The 20,572-nt window shown below is 51.6% G+C and overlaps 1 protein-coding gene across 7 annotated transcripts in view; it reads left to right on the top strand.

Moving 5' to 3' along the window:
* NAV1 (neuron navigator 1) overlaps positions 1–20,572 on the top strand; it is a 237,757-nt gene that overhangs the window by 151,587 nt on the left and 65,598 nt on the right. Inside the window, exon 1 of one of the 7 annotated variants that reach the window (XM_037015170.2) lies at positions 14,325–14,516. The exons of the other annotated variants lie outside the window; for them this stretch is intronic. Coding sequence (XP_036871065.2) covers positions 14,464–14,516 — 53 coding nt within the window. The 5' untranslated portion in view covers positions 14,325–14,463. Of the gene's footprint in view, positions 1–14,324; positions 14,517–20,572 lie in introns of those variants that run through there. 7 annotated transcript variants of the gene reach the window in all.

The following is a 20,572-nucleotide window of genomic DNA, read 5'->3' as shown; positions in this document are numbered from 1 at the left end:
GCCAGGAGTGTATAAAATCCCTATCCTTAAATATGCTTAGGAAGTTAGAGTTGAGGGGCATCCATTTATAGTCTCCAATAATTTTAATGTAAACAACCACTCCTCAGTTATGAGTTCATGGTTAAGTGTTTTGTTTTTTCATTAGAAAACAGACATCTGAGGCCCTGCAAATCTTCAAGAGAACATGCAGACCTGAGCCACCCTGGCCCAGCCTCTTCTTGGCCCTCCCATCCCCACTGTGGTTCCCCCCGGGTTTTATAATTTAGAACATGGCCTAATCCTAAGAAAATTATCTTTCCTATTCGTAAAGCAGGTAGGGCTGTTCCCTGTGGTGGCAGCCTGCAGGGCGACCCTTCTCACCCACACGGTGACTCCACCAGCCACCCCCGTTTGCCCCTGCGTGCTGCCTCCTGGGAGCTGCCGGTACTGGGCCAGCTGGAGAGCCGGAGCTGACCGTTGGGCCTGTCCCTCTGGGCGGCAGCGGCAGCCGGCCCTAGCCATCTGAGTGAGCCGTGGAAGGTGACAGTGATTCTGAGGCTTTCTCATGCTCTCAGTGGTCTGCTGAGGGGTCATCCACTCGGAGGGTCTTCCCAAGCTAGCGCTCAGTCCCCCGTCAGCAGTCCCCACTCCGTGCGAACGTCACACCATTTCCCAGGGTTGCCCATCTGTGCGAGCTCAGGGAAGGCCGATTCTTCAAACCGGAGCTCAGCAAACTAGATTGAGGAAGGTGCATCTGGTGCTGCTACAAAAATAATGCATATGTTTAAAAATTGCGTATTTTAAAACCTGTGAGAAAATATATGTTTTGTATGTTCGGTCAATATGTTAACCATTTTTAAGACTACGGTTGAGCGCTTTTAAGTACATTCACCGCCATCCATCTCCAGAACTTCTTTCATCTTCCCCGAATGAAAGTCTGCACCCATTAAACAATGACTCCGCGTCCCCTCTCCACCAGCCCTGCAGCCCACGTCCTACTTTCTGTCTCTGTGGACTTACTAAGTAATTCATAAAGATAGAATCACACAGTAGTCATCTTTTTGTGGCTGGCTTATTTTCACTTGGCATAATGTTCTCAAGGCTCGTCCATGTACAGCATGAGTCAGAATTTCCTTTTTTTTTTTTTTTTCCAAAAGCTGAATAATATTTTTATCTCTTAGCTGTCAAAGGGTTTCTTCTACCTTTTGGATATTGCAAATAATCCTGCTGTGAACATGGGTGTCCAAATGTCTGTTCAAGTCCTTACTTTCACTTCTTTTGAGTATATACTAGAAGTAGAATTACTGGATCATATGGTAATTCTATTTTTAATTTTTTTGAGGAACTTACCCTTCTGTTTTCCACAGTGGCTGCCCTGTTTTACATTCGTACCAGCACTACACGAGGGGTCCAGTTTCTCCACATCCTCATTAACACTTCTTTTTTCTTTTTTTAAATAATAGCCATCCTCATGGGTGTGAAGTGGTAGCTCATTGTGGTTTTCGTCTGCATATCTCTATTGATGAGTTATGTGGGCATCTTTTCATGTGCTTATTGGTCATTTGTGTGTCTTTGGAGAAACATCTCTTCCAGCCTTAGCCTATTTTTTTGCTTTTCTTATATTTTTTATTAATTAAAAAATTTTTTATGAGTTCTTTTATTTTTTATTATTGATATACTCTCTTATGAAGGTTTCAAATGAAAAAAACAATGTGGTTACTACATTTACCCATATTATCGTGTCCCCACCCACACCCCAGTGCAGTCACTGTCCATCAGGGTAGCAAGATGCCACAGAGTCACTGTTTGCCTTCTCTGTCCTTGGCCTGTTTTTTAATCAGGTTGTTTTTTGTTGTTGTTGTTGAGTTGCAGGAATTCTTTATATATTCTGGATATTAATCCCTTATCAAACATAGGCTATGCAAATATTTTTTCCCATTCTGCGGGTTGCCTGAATTGCACTCTGTTCTAGTGTCCTTTGATGCACAAGGTTTTTCATTTTGAGGAAGTCCACCATCGTTTCCTCCGTTGCCGGTGCATGTTGTGTTATAGCCAAGAAATTACTGCCCAAGGCAGTATCATGAACTTTCTCCCTATATAGGTTTTCTTCTAAGAGTTTTATAGCTAATGGGGCTTTTAAAAAGTAACAGATTCCGAGTTCGCATTCCAGACCCATCCAAGCAGATTATCTGCTACCCCAGGAAGCCATATTTTTTGAAAGCTGCTTAGTGATTTTGGACCAGTTCACCTCCCATAAAGTACAAGAATCTTCCATATAGTGTCCCTGGCAGCCAGTCTGTCAGCCCTGACTTGCATAGGCACAGTGATCGGGAACTTACTCCATTTCAAAGAGAATAAAGTTAGAAGAGAGACCTAAATATTCACTTGTAATGTGGTTCACCTCTGCCTATGGATTCAAATGTTGTCATCTGAGAAAAACAGAATAAGTATAAATCTTTGTTCAAATATTCCAACATGTGCTCTGTGATTGCTCATTTATTCTCTTCTCTGGCCTCCGGCCCCCCCAAAAGAGTCCCATCTTATTTCAATCCTTTCTTAAATGACCCAGTTCTCCAGACCCTGATTATCCTAGTCACCCTCCTCTGGCAGCTGTCAAGTTATCAATGATCCTCTTAAAATTTGGCACCTCGACCATCACCGCCTGACCCTCGTCCTGCCCGGGTACTGTCCTAAGCATGACACTGTAGACAGCTTCAGGTTGGCTGCTGACTGTCCTAGGTGACAGCTTGGGGCATTTTTACCCCTTGAAAAGAGAAAAGGAATTTGTTTTTCTAAAAATAGAGAAGTCTGGAATTTAATCAAAGTAAGAAGATAAGTTCCAGGGCCATCTGTCCTTCGCAGGGTTGAAGCGGGAAGTGGGTAGAGGATGCGGGCCAGCAGCCGTGAATGCAGGCACTAGCTAGGCACCCCTGTGCCTGGAGGGGACGGAGAAAGGAAGGCCCTCCACCCCCTCCCTACTTTTACATGGATTTGCCTCCCAACGTCCCCATTTCCGTCTACGTTAATGGCAGTCTGGGTGGGCTCTGTCGGAGCTTTGACAAGAACGGGAAGGAATCCCAGGCCAAGCCCGTGGCAGTATTGCAGTGGTGCACACCTCCGGGGGTGAATGTGACCCGTGCCAAAGGCCACAGAGCCCTAGACAGAGCCCGCGGGCCCCATCTTGGAAGGGCGCTGCAGGTGTGTGTTGGGGGACAGCAGGACTGCTTGGCAACGCTCCGCCAGCCGTTCTCTGCAGGTGGCTCCCTGTCCGCGTGTGTGGCTGCAAGTCCCAGCCTTCCTGTTCCCTCCTGGCCCCTCCCCTCCCTTGCCCAGCCTGTCCTCTTGAACTGTGCTTGGGGGCTCAGGAACAGATGGGATTCGTTTCCTCCTTGGCTCTGAAGTGTCCTGACGTTGAAAAATGTCAAATAAAATAAACCGTAGGCCCCTGCCTTCCCCCGGGCTGGCTCTTTGCTCCCAGCAGCAGTGAGCCCAAGCCTTAAAGAGACACCTCCCAGCCTTGCTGAGCGGCCTTGGCCTCTGCAGCCGTCGTCCTGAGGAGGAGCCTCGTTCTCTGCTTTCCAGTGCAGCTCATGTCTGACTGGCGTACCTCAAAATGCCCAACCAACGCCCTCAGGGATAATAGTTCTCTTGCAATGGGTGCTGGGTTTGAAGGGTCTGAACCAAGGGAAGAGAAGCCTTTGGAATTTGGGTGGTCAGGGAGGACAGTCTCATTCTTCTGCTTTTGTCCTCTGTCCCGGCAGTTCTTTAGGCATCTCGCCGAGGGGGCAGCTGCACCAGGCCTGGCTTTTCCCCGTGGAACACGGTTGGGCAGAGGGCGGTAGGGCGCCGTCCCTGAGAGGTACCCCACCTGCCTTTTAGGTTTGAAGGCCTTCAAGTTCAAGAATGAAACAGTTTCTGCCCTTGAAGGCCTTCAAACCTAAAAGGCAGGTGGGGTACCTTCTGGGTCCACCACACAGTGTATAGTTGAGACAACGGCTGCTGCCTCTCTGGGGATGACATGTAACAAATTACAGTGCTGGCCTGCAGATGCGTCGTGTAGGCTTGGCTGGTACTTCTCTGGTGCCAGGGAAGGAGCATCTAGGGAGCTGGAGTTCCATCCTGAGAACCCCTTTAGTTTGGTCATTTGTAAAAAAGTATTTGTTTTTTGCCTTGTGAGGATCAAGTGGAAAAGAACATGTAAAAGTGCTTTGATAAAAAAAGAGCTATTGGTTTGACGTATACTATTCGGATCGCAACTTACTGATCTGTTCATTTAACTGATGGCCTCTGTCTTAATTAGAGGCTGTTCAAGTATCAAAATAAGATTTCTTAAACTCGGCAGACATGTCAGTTGAACTCGGGCTTGGGCTTCTGTTGCAAGGGGTGATCTTGTTTTGCGTTTTGACACAGTCTTTAACACTCTGTGCAGTTAAATAAATAGACCTTTGAGAACAGGCTTATCAACATAGGCGAACCGCAGACAGGCAGTGTGTGGAGTGGCTTAGATTGAATGAAGGCTTGCAGCTAGACTGCCTCTGAATCCTGGCTCTTCTTACTAGTTGTGTGAGTTTGAGTGAGTGTTTCAGCTCCCTCTGCCTCAGTTTCTTCAGCTGAAAAATACAGAGAAAAATTGATGTGAGGATGAAGTTAATGTATCTACCACATATATATATATGTATATAAAGTATTCAACAAATGCTAGTTACCATTTGTTAGCCATCTGATGACAGACATTAGTGAGTTGATGAACCTAAGCTGTCACATGCACACTCTAAATGATAATACAGTATTTGAAAAAGTGTGCGTTCACCTTCATGCTTGAAAATGATGTTTTTGATCCTTCCTGGGAGTTTGACAAACTAAGTGGCATGCCAAGTAAGCTAGATATATCCTGACCCATGTATATGTGTTCCTGCATTACTCTCATGAGGCAGATGGTGCCCATCTGTGGTCTGGGCCAGGGGTATAGCACACACTGTGCAGCATAGCTAAGCTAACCACACAAAGGGTCACACAAGGGGCCATGCCCCTTCCCACCATGACCTGGTTACCCAGGGTATCTGAGCCTCACTCAAACGTGTGCTTATTATATATGAAGAGTGTCTTAGACTGGGGTCCCCCAGAAGCCAACATCCAGACAAGGATTTGAGAGCAGGTGGTTTATTTGGGAGTTGATTCTAGAAGGCACTGATGGGGCATGGGAAAGTGAGTCAGGGAAGAGAAAGGAAGCCAGTGCAGGATACGTTCACATGCAGGTTACTGCCGTGGGCAGCCGGGGTTTAAGGATTTCTGGGAGATTACACAGAACCCACTTCAGAGCTGCTCCACCCTGTGGGCAAGGAGGTGTGGATATTTTTTTATCTTTAAACTCCTTTTCACCATGGCTGAGGGCAGCTCCTAGGGGCCCTGCATCCTGGGTTTCTCTAGCCTGACCATTTGGCCCAAGAGCAGCCCCTCGGGCTGAGTCCTGATGCCTGCGGTGGTGCTGTTGAAATGTGTGGAACCTGGACAGCAGAGGTGGACACAAGTGGCATCAGTTATGAAGATGGCAGATGGGTAGAAAGGAAGGGGAGGAAGGTGTGGAGTCACATTCCTGGGTCTGTTGGAAAGAAGTGGGTGGCTTCAGAGAGGCCCCGGCTCTCCAAACACCTCTGAATTCACAAAACAAAATAGTGACGGCACGCTTCACGTCCGTGTGGGGTTGATCTGGATCACAGTGTCTGTTCAAACCCAACAGGGAAGGAAGCCTGGAGAAGCCAGGTATTCCAGAGGGGCAGCTGGATGTGTGCTAGTTGCCGTGGCAACTGATGCAGCTGAGGAGTGGCCCCTCCTCTGGTGTGTCCTAGTAACCTACAATTGAGCTGCCGGAGTTTTCACTGAGTTTGATGATATATGATTTGTTCGGCACTCAGAATGGAGAAGGGGTTGAGGAAGCTGTTGAGGTGGGTTTGGCTTTTCCCCACCTGCCTGCCTGTCCACTGGTCTCTTCTCTGTAACTGTCAGCTTCCTCCTTTTCCCCACAAACCTTATGTTCTGTGATAAGCTTATGAAGTGCCTGAAAATTCCATGCAATCTGATATTTTAGCAAGAACACAAATTTGGAAATATGACAGGCCTGGATTCAGATCCCAGTTCTGAGGCTTTGGGGAAGCTGTATGTCCATTCTGGTAGGAATAGAATTGCTGTTAGGATATTGTAGAATGTATTGTATTAATATCCTAGGCATGCAGCAGTGCTCAGTAAATGTTACCTCCCTCCGTTCTCTTCAATGGCTACTAGAAAGCCAAAGCTATAAAGGTCCTAAAGACCATCTGTAAGACAGAACTTTCTTCCCTGGGTGGTGACACCCGGTTGCCCACTTGTCTTTGCAAACTCCTCTCCCTCCAGGAAGCCTTCCCTGATTCATCCCATTGCAGTATGATTGCTATCCTTGAACTTGCATGTATAATTTGTACTATAGTAACTTGTGCTTTTATGTCTATAACAATTGCATAGCACATAGGGTTTACAAAACAGTAAAGGGAATTAACTTATTTAATCTTAACAACACTGCGAATTAGGTATTCTTTCCCCCAATTTACAAGTGAGGAAATTGGAACTCAGCCTAACTGGCTTGCTGAGGTCATGTAACTTAAAAGTGGCAGCCCCAGAGCAGAGCCCCAGCCTTCTGCCCCCCACATATGTGCTCTTCATGGTGTACCTGCTGCCTCATTGTGTACACCACAAAACCTTTCCCTCTGTGTGAAGCCCGTGTGCCCCCTGAGCCTGGGGGCATGTCAGGGGCGGGGACCACATGCCTTCCACTGAAGTAGGAGCTTCCCAAGGAGAGGCTATTTTCCCTCAACAGTCAGCAGAGTAGGTTCCTAGGCCATGTCGTTGATGGACCAATGGATCACCATTGGAGACCCCCTCCTAGAATGCCCCTGAATGACCTCATCATCTTCCTGGATTGGCTCTTGCTTTGGAGAGTCACAGAGCAGCCACAGTTGGGAGCCCAGGGCTGCACCCCAAATGTCTGTGAATGCAAGCCCTTGTTGCCTCTGGCTCAGAGGCCGAGCTGTCCCAGGATATTCACCGGGGGCCAGCTCTGGCCTCTGGGCTATCAGATGTCTCTGGCCAGGCAGCAAAAGACCTTTCACTGCAGCTGAAGAAGGGCCAGCAGGCCTGGCAGAGCTGTGCATGGGATGCCCTAACGAGGCTGCAGCACTGAGCTGTTTGGCCTGTGTGTTGGGGTGGTGATGGGACAAGCACAGGCAGATGCACCAATCTGGATTTGAAAAATAAGCAGAAAGAAAGAGGGAGGTCCAGTGAGACCCAAAGCACGAAGCTACAGGACAGATCAACACTCCTTGGATATGCAAGATGGGGTCACCGAGAGACTAGGTGGGAGAAGCTGGTATGGGGGCATGTGCCACAGATAAACAGAGCCACCGTGTCCGTGATGTGCACGCCAAGGAGGGGAACGGGAGACAGACAGACACTGTGTGAGTTCCATCCAGACATGTGTGAGCAGCCACTGGATACAAAGAGGCTGTGTGCACTAGACATACTGGCAGAGGGCGGGGGGTACGGCCCACGGTGGGCAGGGGTGGGCAGCCGCCAGCCACAGCGAGTGTCTGAGGCGGGGGGACCCTGCCACCGAGGGGTGAGCGTGCTGCACTCGCCTGGGGGCCTGACCAGAGCAGAGCGAGCTCCTCTCGCTAGCCTGCCCTCCTGCTGCTCTTGGCCAGCTCATACTCAAAGGAGTCTGCCCGGTGCCCCGGCCCTTCCTTCCTGTATGGCATCTCCAGCCTAGAGAGACACATCTCCAGCCTAGTTCCTGTTCCCTCTTCTCACCCTCTTCCAGCTCCTTTCCCAGCCCCTCTTCTCACGGGCCACCTTTCTCAGTCTCTCAGCCTTCCTTACTTGGATGTCTGGCTTCCATCTGGAACCCTGTGGCCTTGATGACAAGGGGCAGTACAGGAATGACACCGTCTACATGTACAGGGCCATGTGGGCTGACTCGGGGGGAGGGGGGCTCCTAGCAGCAGGGGTTCCCGAGACTGCTGACATTCTGCCGAGTGCTATTAGAAGAGGAGGGACAGAGCTTATCATCTGCCTGTCAGCATCCCTTCCTGAGCCACAGCCAGCTTCCACAGAGGGGCCTGGGGCCCAGCCAGATGCCTGTGCATATGCCGGCGTGAACTTTCCTCAGATGATCCCTGTTTTCTGGATTGAGCCAGGGCAAAAAACACCATGTGAGCTTTTTGAGACCTGCCCCTAAGAGACCTGCCCCTCCCAGCTGTGAGCTAGTGCCCCTGGAGGCTGTGAGGCAGCAGCCGTACGGTCTCGTCTGTCTCCACCAGCCCCTGTGGTTGGTTTCCTGTTCTTGGGAGGCAGGTTGGCAAAGTCAGCCAAATATTCTAGAGTCCATTTGACCTGGTCTTAATTCTTGGTTTGCCATTCACAACCTGCATACCCTTGAGTAATTAGCCTCTTTGTGCTTCAGTCTTGTGGTCTGAAAGGGAAGATGATAATAATGCCTATCTCATGATTGAATATTCATTCATATATTCTGTAAATATTTATAGAGTACCTGCTATATGAGACACATGGGGATATTGCAGGAGAAAAAAAAAACATTATTCTTAAATTCATATACAAATAAGCAAACAAATGAATATATAGAAGGTTAGGTGATGCTGTGGACTGGAAGGGAAAATAGAGCAGGGTCAGAGGCATAGAGTAGTGGGGTGGGGGTTACGTGGATAGGGTGGTCAGGGAAGTTCTCTGCTAGACTGTATACAGATGAGCATGTGCAAAGACCCTGAGGCAGTCATGGGCACATGTTCATGGAACTGCAAGGAGGTAAGCATGTCTGAATCTGAGTCAACAAGGGGGAAGTGGTTAGGAGGTAGCCAGGGGCCAGGTAACAAAGGGGCTCGTACACCATGGTGAGGACTTTGTCTTTTCTTCTAAGTGAGCAGGGAGGCATAAGAAGGTTTCAGGCAGAGGAGTGATAAGGCCTGACAAGTTTTGTGAAGGTTCTTCCCGGCTGTTGTGAGGAGCATAGGCCACAGGGAAGCCAGGGGGAAGCTGGAAGTGTGGACAGGAAACCGCTGCAATTACACAGGAGAGAGAAGGTGGCAGTTGACCCAGGGATCTAGGGCTGGAGGTGGTGAGAAGGGTTCTGAGGATAAAAGGGGGCAATATATTTACAGTGCCTTCACATTTTCTGAGAGATTAGAGGTCGAACTCAGTGATGGAGAACCTGGGGCCATGGGTACTGAGGTTGTTCTTGTTCTGAAATAAATTGCTTCTGATCTGAAGGACCTGAGCTGGAGGCATTATAAACAGATAAGACATACACACACACACACACACGTACGTCTGTCCAGGGAGCCGGCTGAGAGGGAGCCTCTCTCCTGTCTCTGTTCTCACTGTACCACCTGTTGCATGTCTCAGGGACTGAGGTTGGGGATGGTGGAGGGAGGACTGTGAGCGATCTGGGGCCACTGGGACAGCAGCCTGCTGTCTAAGAGCCAGTAGGAGTGCTGCCTCTCTGCGCCTCTCCCAGCTGTGGGGTGGTGAGAAAGGCAGGTCTCCTCAGAGGTTGTGTAAATATTTGCAGAGCAATAACACAGCTGGGATCGGGACCCCTTCCACCCACGGTCATCTGCTGCCCCAGAGACGTCTCGGCTGGGCTCGGGCTCAGGGACGCTGTGTTTGCATCTGCTGACTCCAGGGCCCCTGATCCACGCTCTCCCCCTCCCTTAAAGCCTTTCTGTCTGAGCCCCAAGCTGGCCCTGGGGAGGGAGGTGGTAAGAAGTAGGAAGAGCTCTGCCCTGGGAATCAGGGAGCCCAGGCTCTGAGGATAGGCCTTGAGCAAGTCACTGTCCCTTTCTGAGCCCTGACTTCTCGGCTGTGGAAGTGAGGGAGTTGAACCAGATAACTCTGACATTGTGGATTCTCCGACCGTACGGAGCTGGTGTACTCTGGGCTCCCTGTGTGAGCTCCAGCGAGGGCCTGGAGGTTGGTGAGGACAGGTACAGCCTTGCTTGGCCAGGAGCGGAGAGCAGAAGGAGCTCTAGAAAGCTCGGGCAACCCTGAGAGGCCGAGAGATCCACCTGAGAACCAAGAGGGGCCGGTCTCTGCCTGGGACGAATGTTGTCACACCTTCCATGCTGTCCTCTCTCTTAGCACCTCCGGGGTTTAATGTCCCAAAAAGCAAGTATAACAACACCTGCCTCTCTTCAGATCACTGGGTTGATTGCAAATAAAATCAGAGATGTGACAGTGCTGCACACAGGCTGAGATGATTTGTAAAGATATTTCCATCAAGGTCACAGCAATGATTCCCAGGATTCAGTGGGGTCAAGGGCAGGGGTTCTCAGGTTTTTAAAGTTGGGGTTAGGGATGCGGCCAGCTCAGACCCCACCCTCCCACTGCAGGTGACCACAGGGTTAATTCACTGAGGTCCTCCCAGGTTCCTTCTCTTTCCCACCCCCTCCATCCCAGTGTAATCCTTTCTCTTTCTTATCACCCCCCGTATATGGGAAAACACTCTTTGTTCCGCCTCTGCAGAGATGCTGCCAGCTCAGCTTGGCCAGGAAGTGGACAAGTGTCTGGGCCCAGCTGTTCCCCACAGGTCCCAGGGGAGTTTCTCAGACTGGCCAAGACTTGTGGGGGTACAGAGGCTTTTCCATCTAAGGAAATAAGTAGCCTCATAACTTGTGGGACTGAGAGCATGAGGGTAGGTACAGTGACAGAGTGCTGGATGCCTATCTTGGGGCCTGTCTTCCCAAGGGTCTCTCTTTGGGGCTCACAAGGAGATCAGGTGTGTGGTCGGGCCCAGGTGGGGGACACTGGAACTCAGACCTCATGGGACTTCCTGGCAAGTCTTTCTCTTTTTTCTTGCCTCTAACCAACCCCATCAGCCTTTGAGATGATTGTTAGGGAGACAGCCAGAGCCTCCCACGAACTATCTTTGGATGTCTCTGTTGGAAATGGAACACTGGTCTACAGGACCTTGGACCTGAGCCAGGGTGACTCCAGAGATCCTTCTGTAGGTGGGGTAGGGGAGAGGGAGTGACCCGTCACAGGAATCTGGCATGTCAGTGTGAGTGGTGCCCTCTGCTTTGGGTATTTCCTGGGCTTTCCATGCCTCAGGTTCCCCTTGTAAAGAGTCACTCTGATGGTCCTGGCATGCGAGACAGACGAGATCATGGCTCGCAAGGGCTCTGAGAGAAGCGCCAGAGGAACACCGCGGAGGCCTGTCCGACATAGGTGGGCCTTTTTCCTGCCCGGTCTTTGGCTGGGTTTTCTTTCTGGAAAAGTGCCTGGCTCCCTGCTGCCTCTCAGCAGGTGTCCCCCCTCCACCACATGTGCCCCAGCTGTCCCCACGGCCCCTCCTCAGGCCATGACTCTGCAGCCTGGGACCCAGAAAGAAGCTCAGAGTCACCCCCTGTGTACCTGCCCCACTATAGTCAAGGCAACTAGGCCACCACACCCACACCCACACCCACACCCTGACTCTGTCTCAGCCCCGTGGTGGGCAAGGGCAGGCAGGGCCTTTCCAAGCACATGAGCTGGGGCTGACAGGGGAGGCCACATCTTCCTGCCTGCACAAAAGCCCCCAGACAGCACTTGGCCTCAGTGCTGCTGTCCAGTTACCCAAAGTGCCTTGACCTGTTGGCTGAAAATAGCAGGTGCTAATTTGCATGCTCTTTATGCTAGTAGCAGAGCCTGTGGGACTCTGCTCCTTCTCCTGTAAAGCCTACTCTAGCCTCCACCAAGCAGGCAGGTGAGTCACCAGGTAGAAGAAGGTAGACACTATTGTGCAACCCACCTTCCCATCATCCCGCTTCCTCATAGAGAAGGAGAAAGAACATAGAGGGAAATCTCACAGATTGTTGGGTGTTGCAGCTCAGGAACCAGTCCCGAGGAGGAGGGAGTCTAGAGATCCCCAGGCCAGACTCTTCCTAGCAGGGGACCCAGAAAGCTGAGAGCCTCTCCCCTGGGCTGAGCTGCTGGCTGAGACTTGCTTGCTTTCTGGTCTGTTCCCCCAGTCTCTGGCGGGGTAGGTAGTGCAATGCAGGGGGACAGGGAGGGCCAAACGGAGGTAGGCAGGCTGCCAGGTGTGAGGAAGAGGCATACAGTCATGTGGGCACTGCAGGTCTGTGAAGGAATATCCAGGACAGCTCAGTCCCCTGCACAAAAGACTCCCATCCCGCCAAGCCATCCCCTGGGCCTTACCCCTTCCAGGCCTCATCTCCCGCCCTCCAGGCTCTATCTGGAAAGCCACAATGGAGGAAACCTTATGGAAAACACACAGCTAGATCTGGAGAAAAACATCTCCCGCTGATGACATTCCTCTGGCTGAGACAAAGTCGTTTTACTCGGGATTCCATGCTGGCTGGGGCTGAAAAGAAGCCCTTCTGGTGTGTGTCACTATAAGCTGTTCCACAGATCACCCAGGTAGCACCCAGCATCTCCCTGAAGAGCTGATGATGTTCAGCCGCCATCAGCGTGGTGGTGAGGGTGGGGTGCTGGGACAGTACCAGAACAGAAGAGGCAGGGTCCCAGAAAGTGGACAAGTCACAGCTTGGCCCAGGGACACCATCCTGGACTGAGATGGGAAAATATGCTGGCGAGACCCACTTGCTTTGCCCAGATGCCCTGTCAAACCTGGTCTGCTTGGAACCAACCTCTCAGAGTAAAGGGAATAGAAACGAGCTTGCCCTCTTGCTAGGGGGTAGCATGAGGGATTACTGCCACTCTTTACTCCTCTTTGAGCTCTAAGCATATTTGGAAAACTTGGCTACAGTATACACCCTCAGAAACAGACCGCTCTCAAGTCACATTGTTCAGGGATCCAGAGACAGTGTTCTCTCTGTGAGGTGTCCCACCCTCTGCGAACCAGGGTTCACCCGTCTAGAGCTGCAGCCCCAGTCCAGTGGCACTGGGCAGCCAGAGGACTAGAGCCAGATGGGCGTGTAGGCAGCCGGCTAACCCTAGAACTCAAAGCACCATTCAGACCTCCTTCAGGGCTGCAGTGCAGGCAGGGCTTCAGAGGGAGTGTGATTCTCCTTTACCTTAATGTTTGGAAAACTGAGGTCCAAGAAGCTAAAGGCCATGCGATGATAGGCCTTGGAGGACATGTGGGGCCTGGATGTCGGTGTGTGGCTCAGTCCCAGCAGGGTGCTCAGACACAGACACCTGCTCCTCTGTGGTGGCCGGTCATCATAGTTCAGGACTTTGGGGGAAACTTCAAAAAAACATCATTGCTGCTGTTGCTTTTTGTTGCTTAAAGAAATTGTAGGTAGAATCTGTTCTAAAACATAGGCTTCCCACTTGGCCAATTGCCCTTGGGATTGGCACCCCGCCTGCCTTCCGCATTCAGACGCTTCCAGCTCTCTGGGGAGCCGGGAGCAAGGGCTGGAAACAGCAAGGGTGAGGGAAGCAGTGCAGCCTGTGCGCTCTCCTTCCGCGTTGGAACAGGTTAAGGTACTGAGGGGAGAGGAGCTTCATGGGGGTGCCCTGCTACTGGATACCCCTTCTTTTTTCTTACTCGACACTAAAATCTTCATGTCTTGGGATCCTTTTCTTCCTAATCAGTCAGCTGAAAGTGCCTCCGGAGGAAGGCACAGACCCGTGCGTGGTGTGACAATCTTCCCCCAACATGCACACCTTTCCCTAATCTATTTCCCAGGGCTGGAGCAATGTTAGGCCCCCACCCCTGGGCGTGCCAGCTCTGCAGGAGGTCGCATGGTCCTGCCCTGTCTCTGCAGGTGCGACAGTTCCTGCCGACCTCTGGCTATGTGTGCCCCGTGTGACCTTCATCGCCCACCACACCCCTCTATTCCCCTTGTTTTAGGCCAAGTGCTGATGCCATGTTCTTCCGCCTAATTCCTAAAGCTTGGAAAGGGGCCAGGGGAGGATTGGGAGGAAGCCCTTTCTGGGGAGGGTTCAGCCCAGGCCTCCCCAGCCCCGCACCTAGCCGTGCACCTCGCTTCCCTGCCTCTAGAGACCTGGAAATGCCTCGCCACTCACACCCCCTTCCGCCTGAGAAGCGCGAGCAGCAGTAGGAGCACCCAAAGCACGCAGCTGGCATCCCAGGGGGTAGCTCTGGGGCAGCCCAGGTGGAGGTCGGGGCCCCCAGCCCTCGCCGGCACCTCCCGGCTTCCGAGGCCACCGGGAACGGCGGAGGCTGTGGCGGCTCTTTGTCTACCTGCTCCGGGCGTTAAAGAGCCCGCTCGCAGCCTGCAGCGCCGGGGCTCAGGGCAGAAGTCAGCGACGGGGAAATGGGGCTCTGTCGCTTTAAGTGCAGCTGGAGCCGTAAGTAGGAGCCCGGGTGGTGGGGGGAAAAGGAGCGGAGGGCCGGCGAGGGCGCGGGTTCCGGCCCTCCGCGTGGCCCCGCGGCTCCTGCCTCCTCGGGTGTCGGGCGGGGCGGCCCCTGGGGGCGCTGAGTGCCCACCCGGCGAATGGCCGCCTGAGCCGGGGAAGATGCTTCATCTGCCCCTGCCCAGGTCGGGAAGGACCGTGAATTTCCCCCGCAGGTAAGCGCCCCCTGCGCCTCCGCCGCCGGACCGCAGTCCCAGGGGCGGGTTTGCGCGCCCCCAGCGCAGCCCCCGGCTCCGCCGCAGCTGCAGCCTCGGGCCGGTGGGTGTGGGGGCTGCAAGGAGGAGGGTCTTGGCCGCCCTCGCCTCTCCGATGGAGGGAGCAGCGCCAGCGCCGCCAGAGCCTGCCGGCTCCCGGGCTTTTGGGTTGTCGGCATTTGGGGTCGGAGGTGGGTGTGTGGAGGGGTCTGGCGGGGCAGAGGGAAGGTGAGGCGCGCCGACTCCCCAGGGACCGGGACAGCGCTGAGACAATAGCACAACTTGATTGAACTTGGACGGTTGCCGCTGCAGTACGCGGGGGCCGCGGTTCCCGAGGACCCGGAGATGGGGCTTCAGCCCCAGACCCGCCCAGCCGAGGCTCTGCTAACCTGGGGTGAAAGGCGGTGGCGTGGAGTGGGATTTGTGACCCCACAGCAGCTTGGATCCCTCCGAGAGGGCGTGAAGCCTGGGACTTGACTGAACACCGAAGAGCCCGGTGGTTTGGGGAGATGAGCGGTGGGGACAGCGCACCATCCCTGTAAGGTGGAGGGCGGAGCGCAGAGGGTCCCCGCCAAGGGGAACTGAGTGTGGCCGCAGTCCGCCCGGGACCCGCAGAGCTGACTTGGAAACCGCACTTCCAAGAGAGGATTTAGGGAACTGCAGCTGCCTGAGAAAGAGAGCTGTTGTTTTCTGGTTTTCCTGGGAGCTTCCACCCCAGTACACCTCCCTCGGGCCCCGCCGGTCTGGCTGGAGCGAGCAGATCAGGGAGTTCAGTGGGAGGCTGGGTGCTGTGCACCCCCACCCCCACATCTGGCAGCCCGCAGCCCCGGGGGCCAGATTGGCACCGGGTCACATGCCCCTGCTTCCCGATGGTGCCCTGGAGGAAGCCCCAAGCGCGCACCAGGGACCCCGCGGCAACTTGGCCCACACAGGCTCGTGTAACAGCGAAGGAACAGGGCGAGCCTGGGAAGGGAGAGGCAGCCCCGGCGCCCGGAACCCGCAGAAGCCCGAGTCCTGCTGGCCCCAGATGCTTTGACCCCCACCACGGTAGGACGGACCGCAGCCGTCTGGGATGGATGGGACTTGGGACCCTTGGACGCACTTTGCTATGATAACTGGCCGCAGCTGTCTTTAAGAGGAAGCAGTTCATGAACAGAGAATAGGTCTAGTTGGGGGCCTCTGGGGATTCCCACTTCTGGTAGATCCCGGGCTGTCTTCAATCACTGGGTCCCAGACCTGGAGAAGGTAGAGCAAAGGGCTATTCATAACCTCCTCCCCCATTTCTACCACTGCCACCCCAGTTCAGAACTACTTGGGATCCACACAGGGCATGGATGCCCAAGGAAAACTGTCCCACCAGACCAAGGTTTGCCCTGGTTCTGCTCTGATGTTCTCTGCCTCCCCTGCTGCTGGAAGTTGTGAAAATCCTGTAGTTAACTCTGGGATCCTTTCCCGAAGCCCATCAGTCCTTCCTTCTACGCACTTTTCTAGGTGATCCTGTCATTTCTTTTGAATCAGTATTCTTCCTGCCTCCTTCCTGCTCCACCCTGCTGCACCCCAGGAGACTGAGCCAGGCTAGTACTGTGAGCTTAGTGCCCTATCCTGGGGCCACAGCTGTTGAGCACTCACCTAGCTCCTTACCAGAAAGGACTTCTGGGCAGGCGTGTCAGGGTGGGGACTTGTCTGCGTAGCCCAGGGAGAGAAGCAGGTCATATTACACCTACGCAGCCTGCTGCCTGTGGGGTGGGGTGGGGCTGAGCTAGGCTGGGCCTGTGGTTTTCTTTCCATCCAAGCCCGACTATCAGGATCATTTTTAGTAGGCAAGGAAAGAGGGGATTTTGTAAAGTGGAGGTCAGTCCTCAAATTGCCAGAGTGCAAATGTAAAATTTAACTGCCCTGGCTCCAGTCCACAGAGGGAGAATTCAGCCCAAGCCTGCGCTCTGGGGACAGCTCAAAACCTCCCCTGTAAATGATGTTTGATTGGGGCCAACTGGGATCAAAGAGAGCTTTCCCTGCAGGCTCAGGTTCCCCTTAAGCTCCAAAGGAGGGTGTGAGGTATCAGGGTGAATGGCTTAATTGGCCCTCAGGCATCCCCATGACCAGCTTTTGATAAATTGAGCTGTGATCAGCCGTGGACCCTTCCATTTGCCTGGGAGCAGATGCCTGGGATTATTGCATCTATCATGGAAGGCTGACTCCATAAGCACCATTCATGCACATCTCAAGTTTACAGTCTCTCCTAGAGAACACTCTTCTCCTGCCCAAGAAAACACTATCCTTCAGTATGTTCCAAGCAGAAAACCTGGAGTCCTGGCATTCCCTTTTGGAAAGGACTGTTAATCAGAGCCTGGGGATCAGTGGGACACTTGCCTCACTCAGAGACCTCCTAGGGCAGAGGGCTTCAGCTTGGCGCCCACTCAGCCTCGTGAGCGGACCGAATGCCCCGGGACAGCAGAGCTGACAAGCTGCTGCTTGTTAGCAGCTTTTATAGGGCTAGGCACGCACAGCACAGGCAAGCCACACTTGCTGGCTTAACCTCTTCCTACAGAGCCCCTGCCCTCTGCTTGGGAGACAGGAGGAGAGAGGTGCCTGGAAAGAAGCGTTATAGCCAGGAAGACTTAATATGGCAGCAGCCTGTGACCAGCATCTGGGCCAGTCACCTTTTCACATTATAACTGGTACTCTAAAACCCTACCTATGCTAAGTGCTTCATAAACATTTGTTCATTTAATCCCTACAGCCACCATAGGGGGTGTAATTTATTACCACAGACGAAGAAACTGAGGCACAGGGAGGTTAAGTAAATGCACCTAAGATCACAGTTGTGGCATTTGTCCTCAGCTAGGATCTGTCAGACTCTGAAGCCAAGCCCCGCACACCACCGGAAGGAGACAGCTCTCACCGACACTGCTGAGACCCAAGGAATGCTGAACGCTGAAGACGAGCCTGCTCGTCAGTATAGTAGACTGAGCAAGTTCCTGGCTTAGAATATAGCTTTGATTTTTTTTTTTTCCCTTAAATTCTTAATTGACCATCTTCAGATTTCTACTCAGTCAAGATTCTTTACTAATTAGGATGGCATATTTATACACCCTATTTTTAAACAAACCGGCCTTGTTTTTTCAACCTTTCCTTTGTGGTAACTTTGTCCTGGCCACTACACTGGGAAGGAGTGAACATTTGTTTATTCATTTGTTCAACAAAGTCCAATGAGCACCCCCGCAGGTGCCAGGCGCAGTGCTGTGACCTGGAGATATTAATAGCATGACAGAGTCCCTGCCCTCAGGAAGCCTGCAGTCTTGCAGTGAAAACAGATAAATAAAAGTCATCAAACAGGTACATACATTATTTCAAATCATGAGAGTGGAATGAGATGGAATAAGGATGGAGGACGCAGTCTGGTGGAGAAATGTGGATGAAGGGTGCAAGTTAATTGATTTACCAGCTCGTCGGAGAAGTGACTGGATCAAGTAGGAAGGGGCCATACTTTGAGTAGTCAGGGAGGTCTTCACAGAGAAGGTGGCATTTTCATTGGACCTTGAAGCAAAAATAGAGTTTTCCAGAGAAACGAGCTCATTTGAAGAAAGGGAGTTTTCCTCAGTTGAGACACTCTATGTCATCTTTCAGCTTCTCTGCCCAGACCTATCACTATGGCTTCTTCGGTCATGCAAACTCCTTGTCTCAGACTGAAGCCTCTGAGACAGACAGCTGAATAAATTTTTCACTGCCCAGCACCATCCTTTGACAGGGCTTATTTCCTCCGGACCCAGGTGTCAGTGGAATCTCAAGTTCATGGCCAGAATAACAGATTGCCATGAAAACACTCAGATAATGCTACCAGGGTGGAGAATGTGAGAATTCCTCCTCAGCCTCACTTTCTTGCAATGGCTTTAGCAATTTCCTAGAACTACTAAACTCTTGAATGATATTGGGCATTTAAGCTTTAAAGAGCCTTTATCCCATGAAGACTCTGACACTCACTGGGGAAGAAATCCTGAGAAGGAGAGAACATCAGAGCCGTCCCCGCTCCACACATACACAACAGCCTGGTGCTGGTCCCGTTTAGCGCAGTCGAGCAATGCTTGCTGTAACCCACAGCCTTACGGAGGATATAGCAAATAGGAGTTTCCTCAGAAACTACTTTTCCTACTTACTGTAGCTGCAGGTGCCATTTGACTAGCAGGTGAGTTATTTCAAAGAGGAGAGCAGAGGGCAGTTGTATATGCATACCTAATTTGACGGATGCTTTATTTTTTACCTTATTTCCTCCTCCCAGCCACCCTGAGAAGCTGATGGTCATCCAGCCATTTCTGTGATGTGGGCATGTGTTCAGGGAGGGAAAATGCCTGTCCCAAGTCAGAGCCAGCAAGTGGAGGAGCAGAAATTCAAACACAGCTTGGCTGGCTCCACAGCCCATTCCACTCTAGACTAGATGTAGGTCTAAGGAGCTTGGAACTTTCTGCAAGCTTGAGAACGCCTAGGCCCCCTTGGGGGGAGGTCTTTTTCTATAAAATAAAGCTGCTAATAAGGGTTTCCACCCTCCAGTGAAGCTGCTTTCCGCTTTTTCTATTTATATATATTTTCCCCATATTCATTCATTAAATGGTGGTGGTTTTGTCCAGTCATAAGTTCCCAGGGGCCAGAGACTCTTTTTCAAGTGATACATGAGTGGGATTTAATAAGAGTCCATGGTGATAGCAGCAAAGAGCTAACAGGATCCCAAAATAAGACCTTATATAACAGTACAGACTTGGATATACCATGTGTATCCTGTACCATATCACACTTAGAGCTCTTTTGATTGGGTCAATCATATCTCCTGAAATATAACAGCTACATAAAATAGCAGGAAATCAGTCATCCACCAGCTAGTATTTATCACCACTGTGTGCCAAAAGTTGTGCTCATTGCTACCACGAGAACAATTTATTTCGTTGCACACATGGTATGATCAACTTGTAACAGAGTTGGAAGTTGACTTCTGACACTGGGGATAATGGCAGCTGGAAATAGGAAGATTTATTCCGAGGTCAGGGAGCAGGGCATTAGCAGGGCAGCGAGTGTGAGTGTGGTGATGTCGTGAGACGTTCAAGTGGAGACTACAGAGAAATTTGGGGAGTGTTCAGGAAGGAGGGCGATTTTTACATATGAATGGAGAAAGAAGGGAGGGTCCTGAGCCCAAGATCTTGAAGGGAATTTATGGGGCAGTGGGATCAAGGGTAAGCTGTGAAAATACTGGAATGTCAAGTGCATCCCACTCTGTCATCTCTGGGGTCCTGCGAGGCCCCGTCCCTGGGGCTGTGCCGCAGTTGTCCTGTGTATATGCACACGTGTGCCTGCAAGGCTGTGTGTGCGTGCACGTTATTTTCCAAGCTTGGAACATTTTCCCATGGATTATTCTAAATTCTTCTCTAAGACTGTGCTAGACAACCAGGTTTTGATCCTGATGGTCTGCCAACTGCATAATTTTAAAATAGGTTTTTTAACAGCTTTAAAACAGAAGTAGTGTTTCTGCCAGTGGGTGGAATTATGATTCAGAGGCCCTCAGAGAAAATAAGTGTTTGGGGTTTATCCCTGGATGTTGTGGGTCTCTGGAATCTGACGCCCCAGACGCAGTGGCTAAGGTAACAACAGTGTTCTGTGCGCACACCCTAGATTGTTCCTTATTTCTCTGTGATGGTTGAAAAGCAGTGCTTGATCGAGTGTTTGATGGGTACCTCGGATCCCTGGAAATGGATGCCTCTTGTCTGGAAAGAGTTCCCTAAGGGAATCCTTGTTCACGTATGGTGTATTTCAATGTTCTGGAAATGTGTGCCATTTCTTCCTATTTCCTATGTTATATATGCATTCAGTTCCAGTAATTTGTACTGTTTCTCCCCATTTAAAGCTTCTCTCTCATATATTCTACGTAAACATCCCTGTAATTTCCAGGCCCCGGGTTCCCAGCCCAGACTTCCATACTTGCTGTCATAGAATGCTTTTGGGGCGGACTTCCAGGACTCAGAGCCCCCCTTCCC

Source organism: Manis javanica, chromosome 11, assembly GCF_040802235.1.
Source record: "Manis javanica isolate MJ-LG chromosome 11, MJ_LKY, whole genome shotgun sequence".
In the NCBI taxonomy this organism is placed as follows: Eukaryota; Metazoa; Chordata; class Mammalia; order Pholidota; family Manidae; genus Manis; species Manis javanica.
This window is presented reverse-complemented; position numbering and strand designations above follow the sequence as displayed.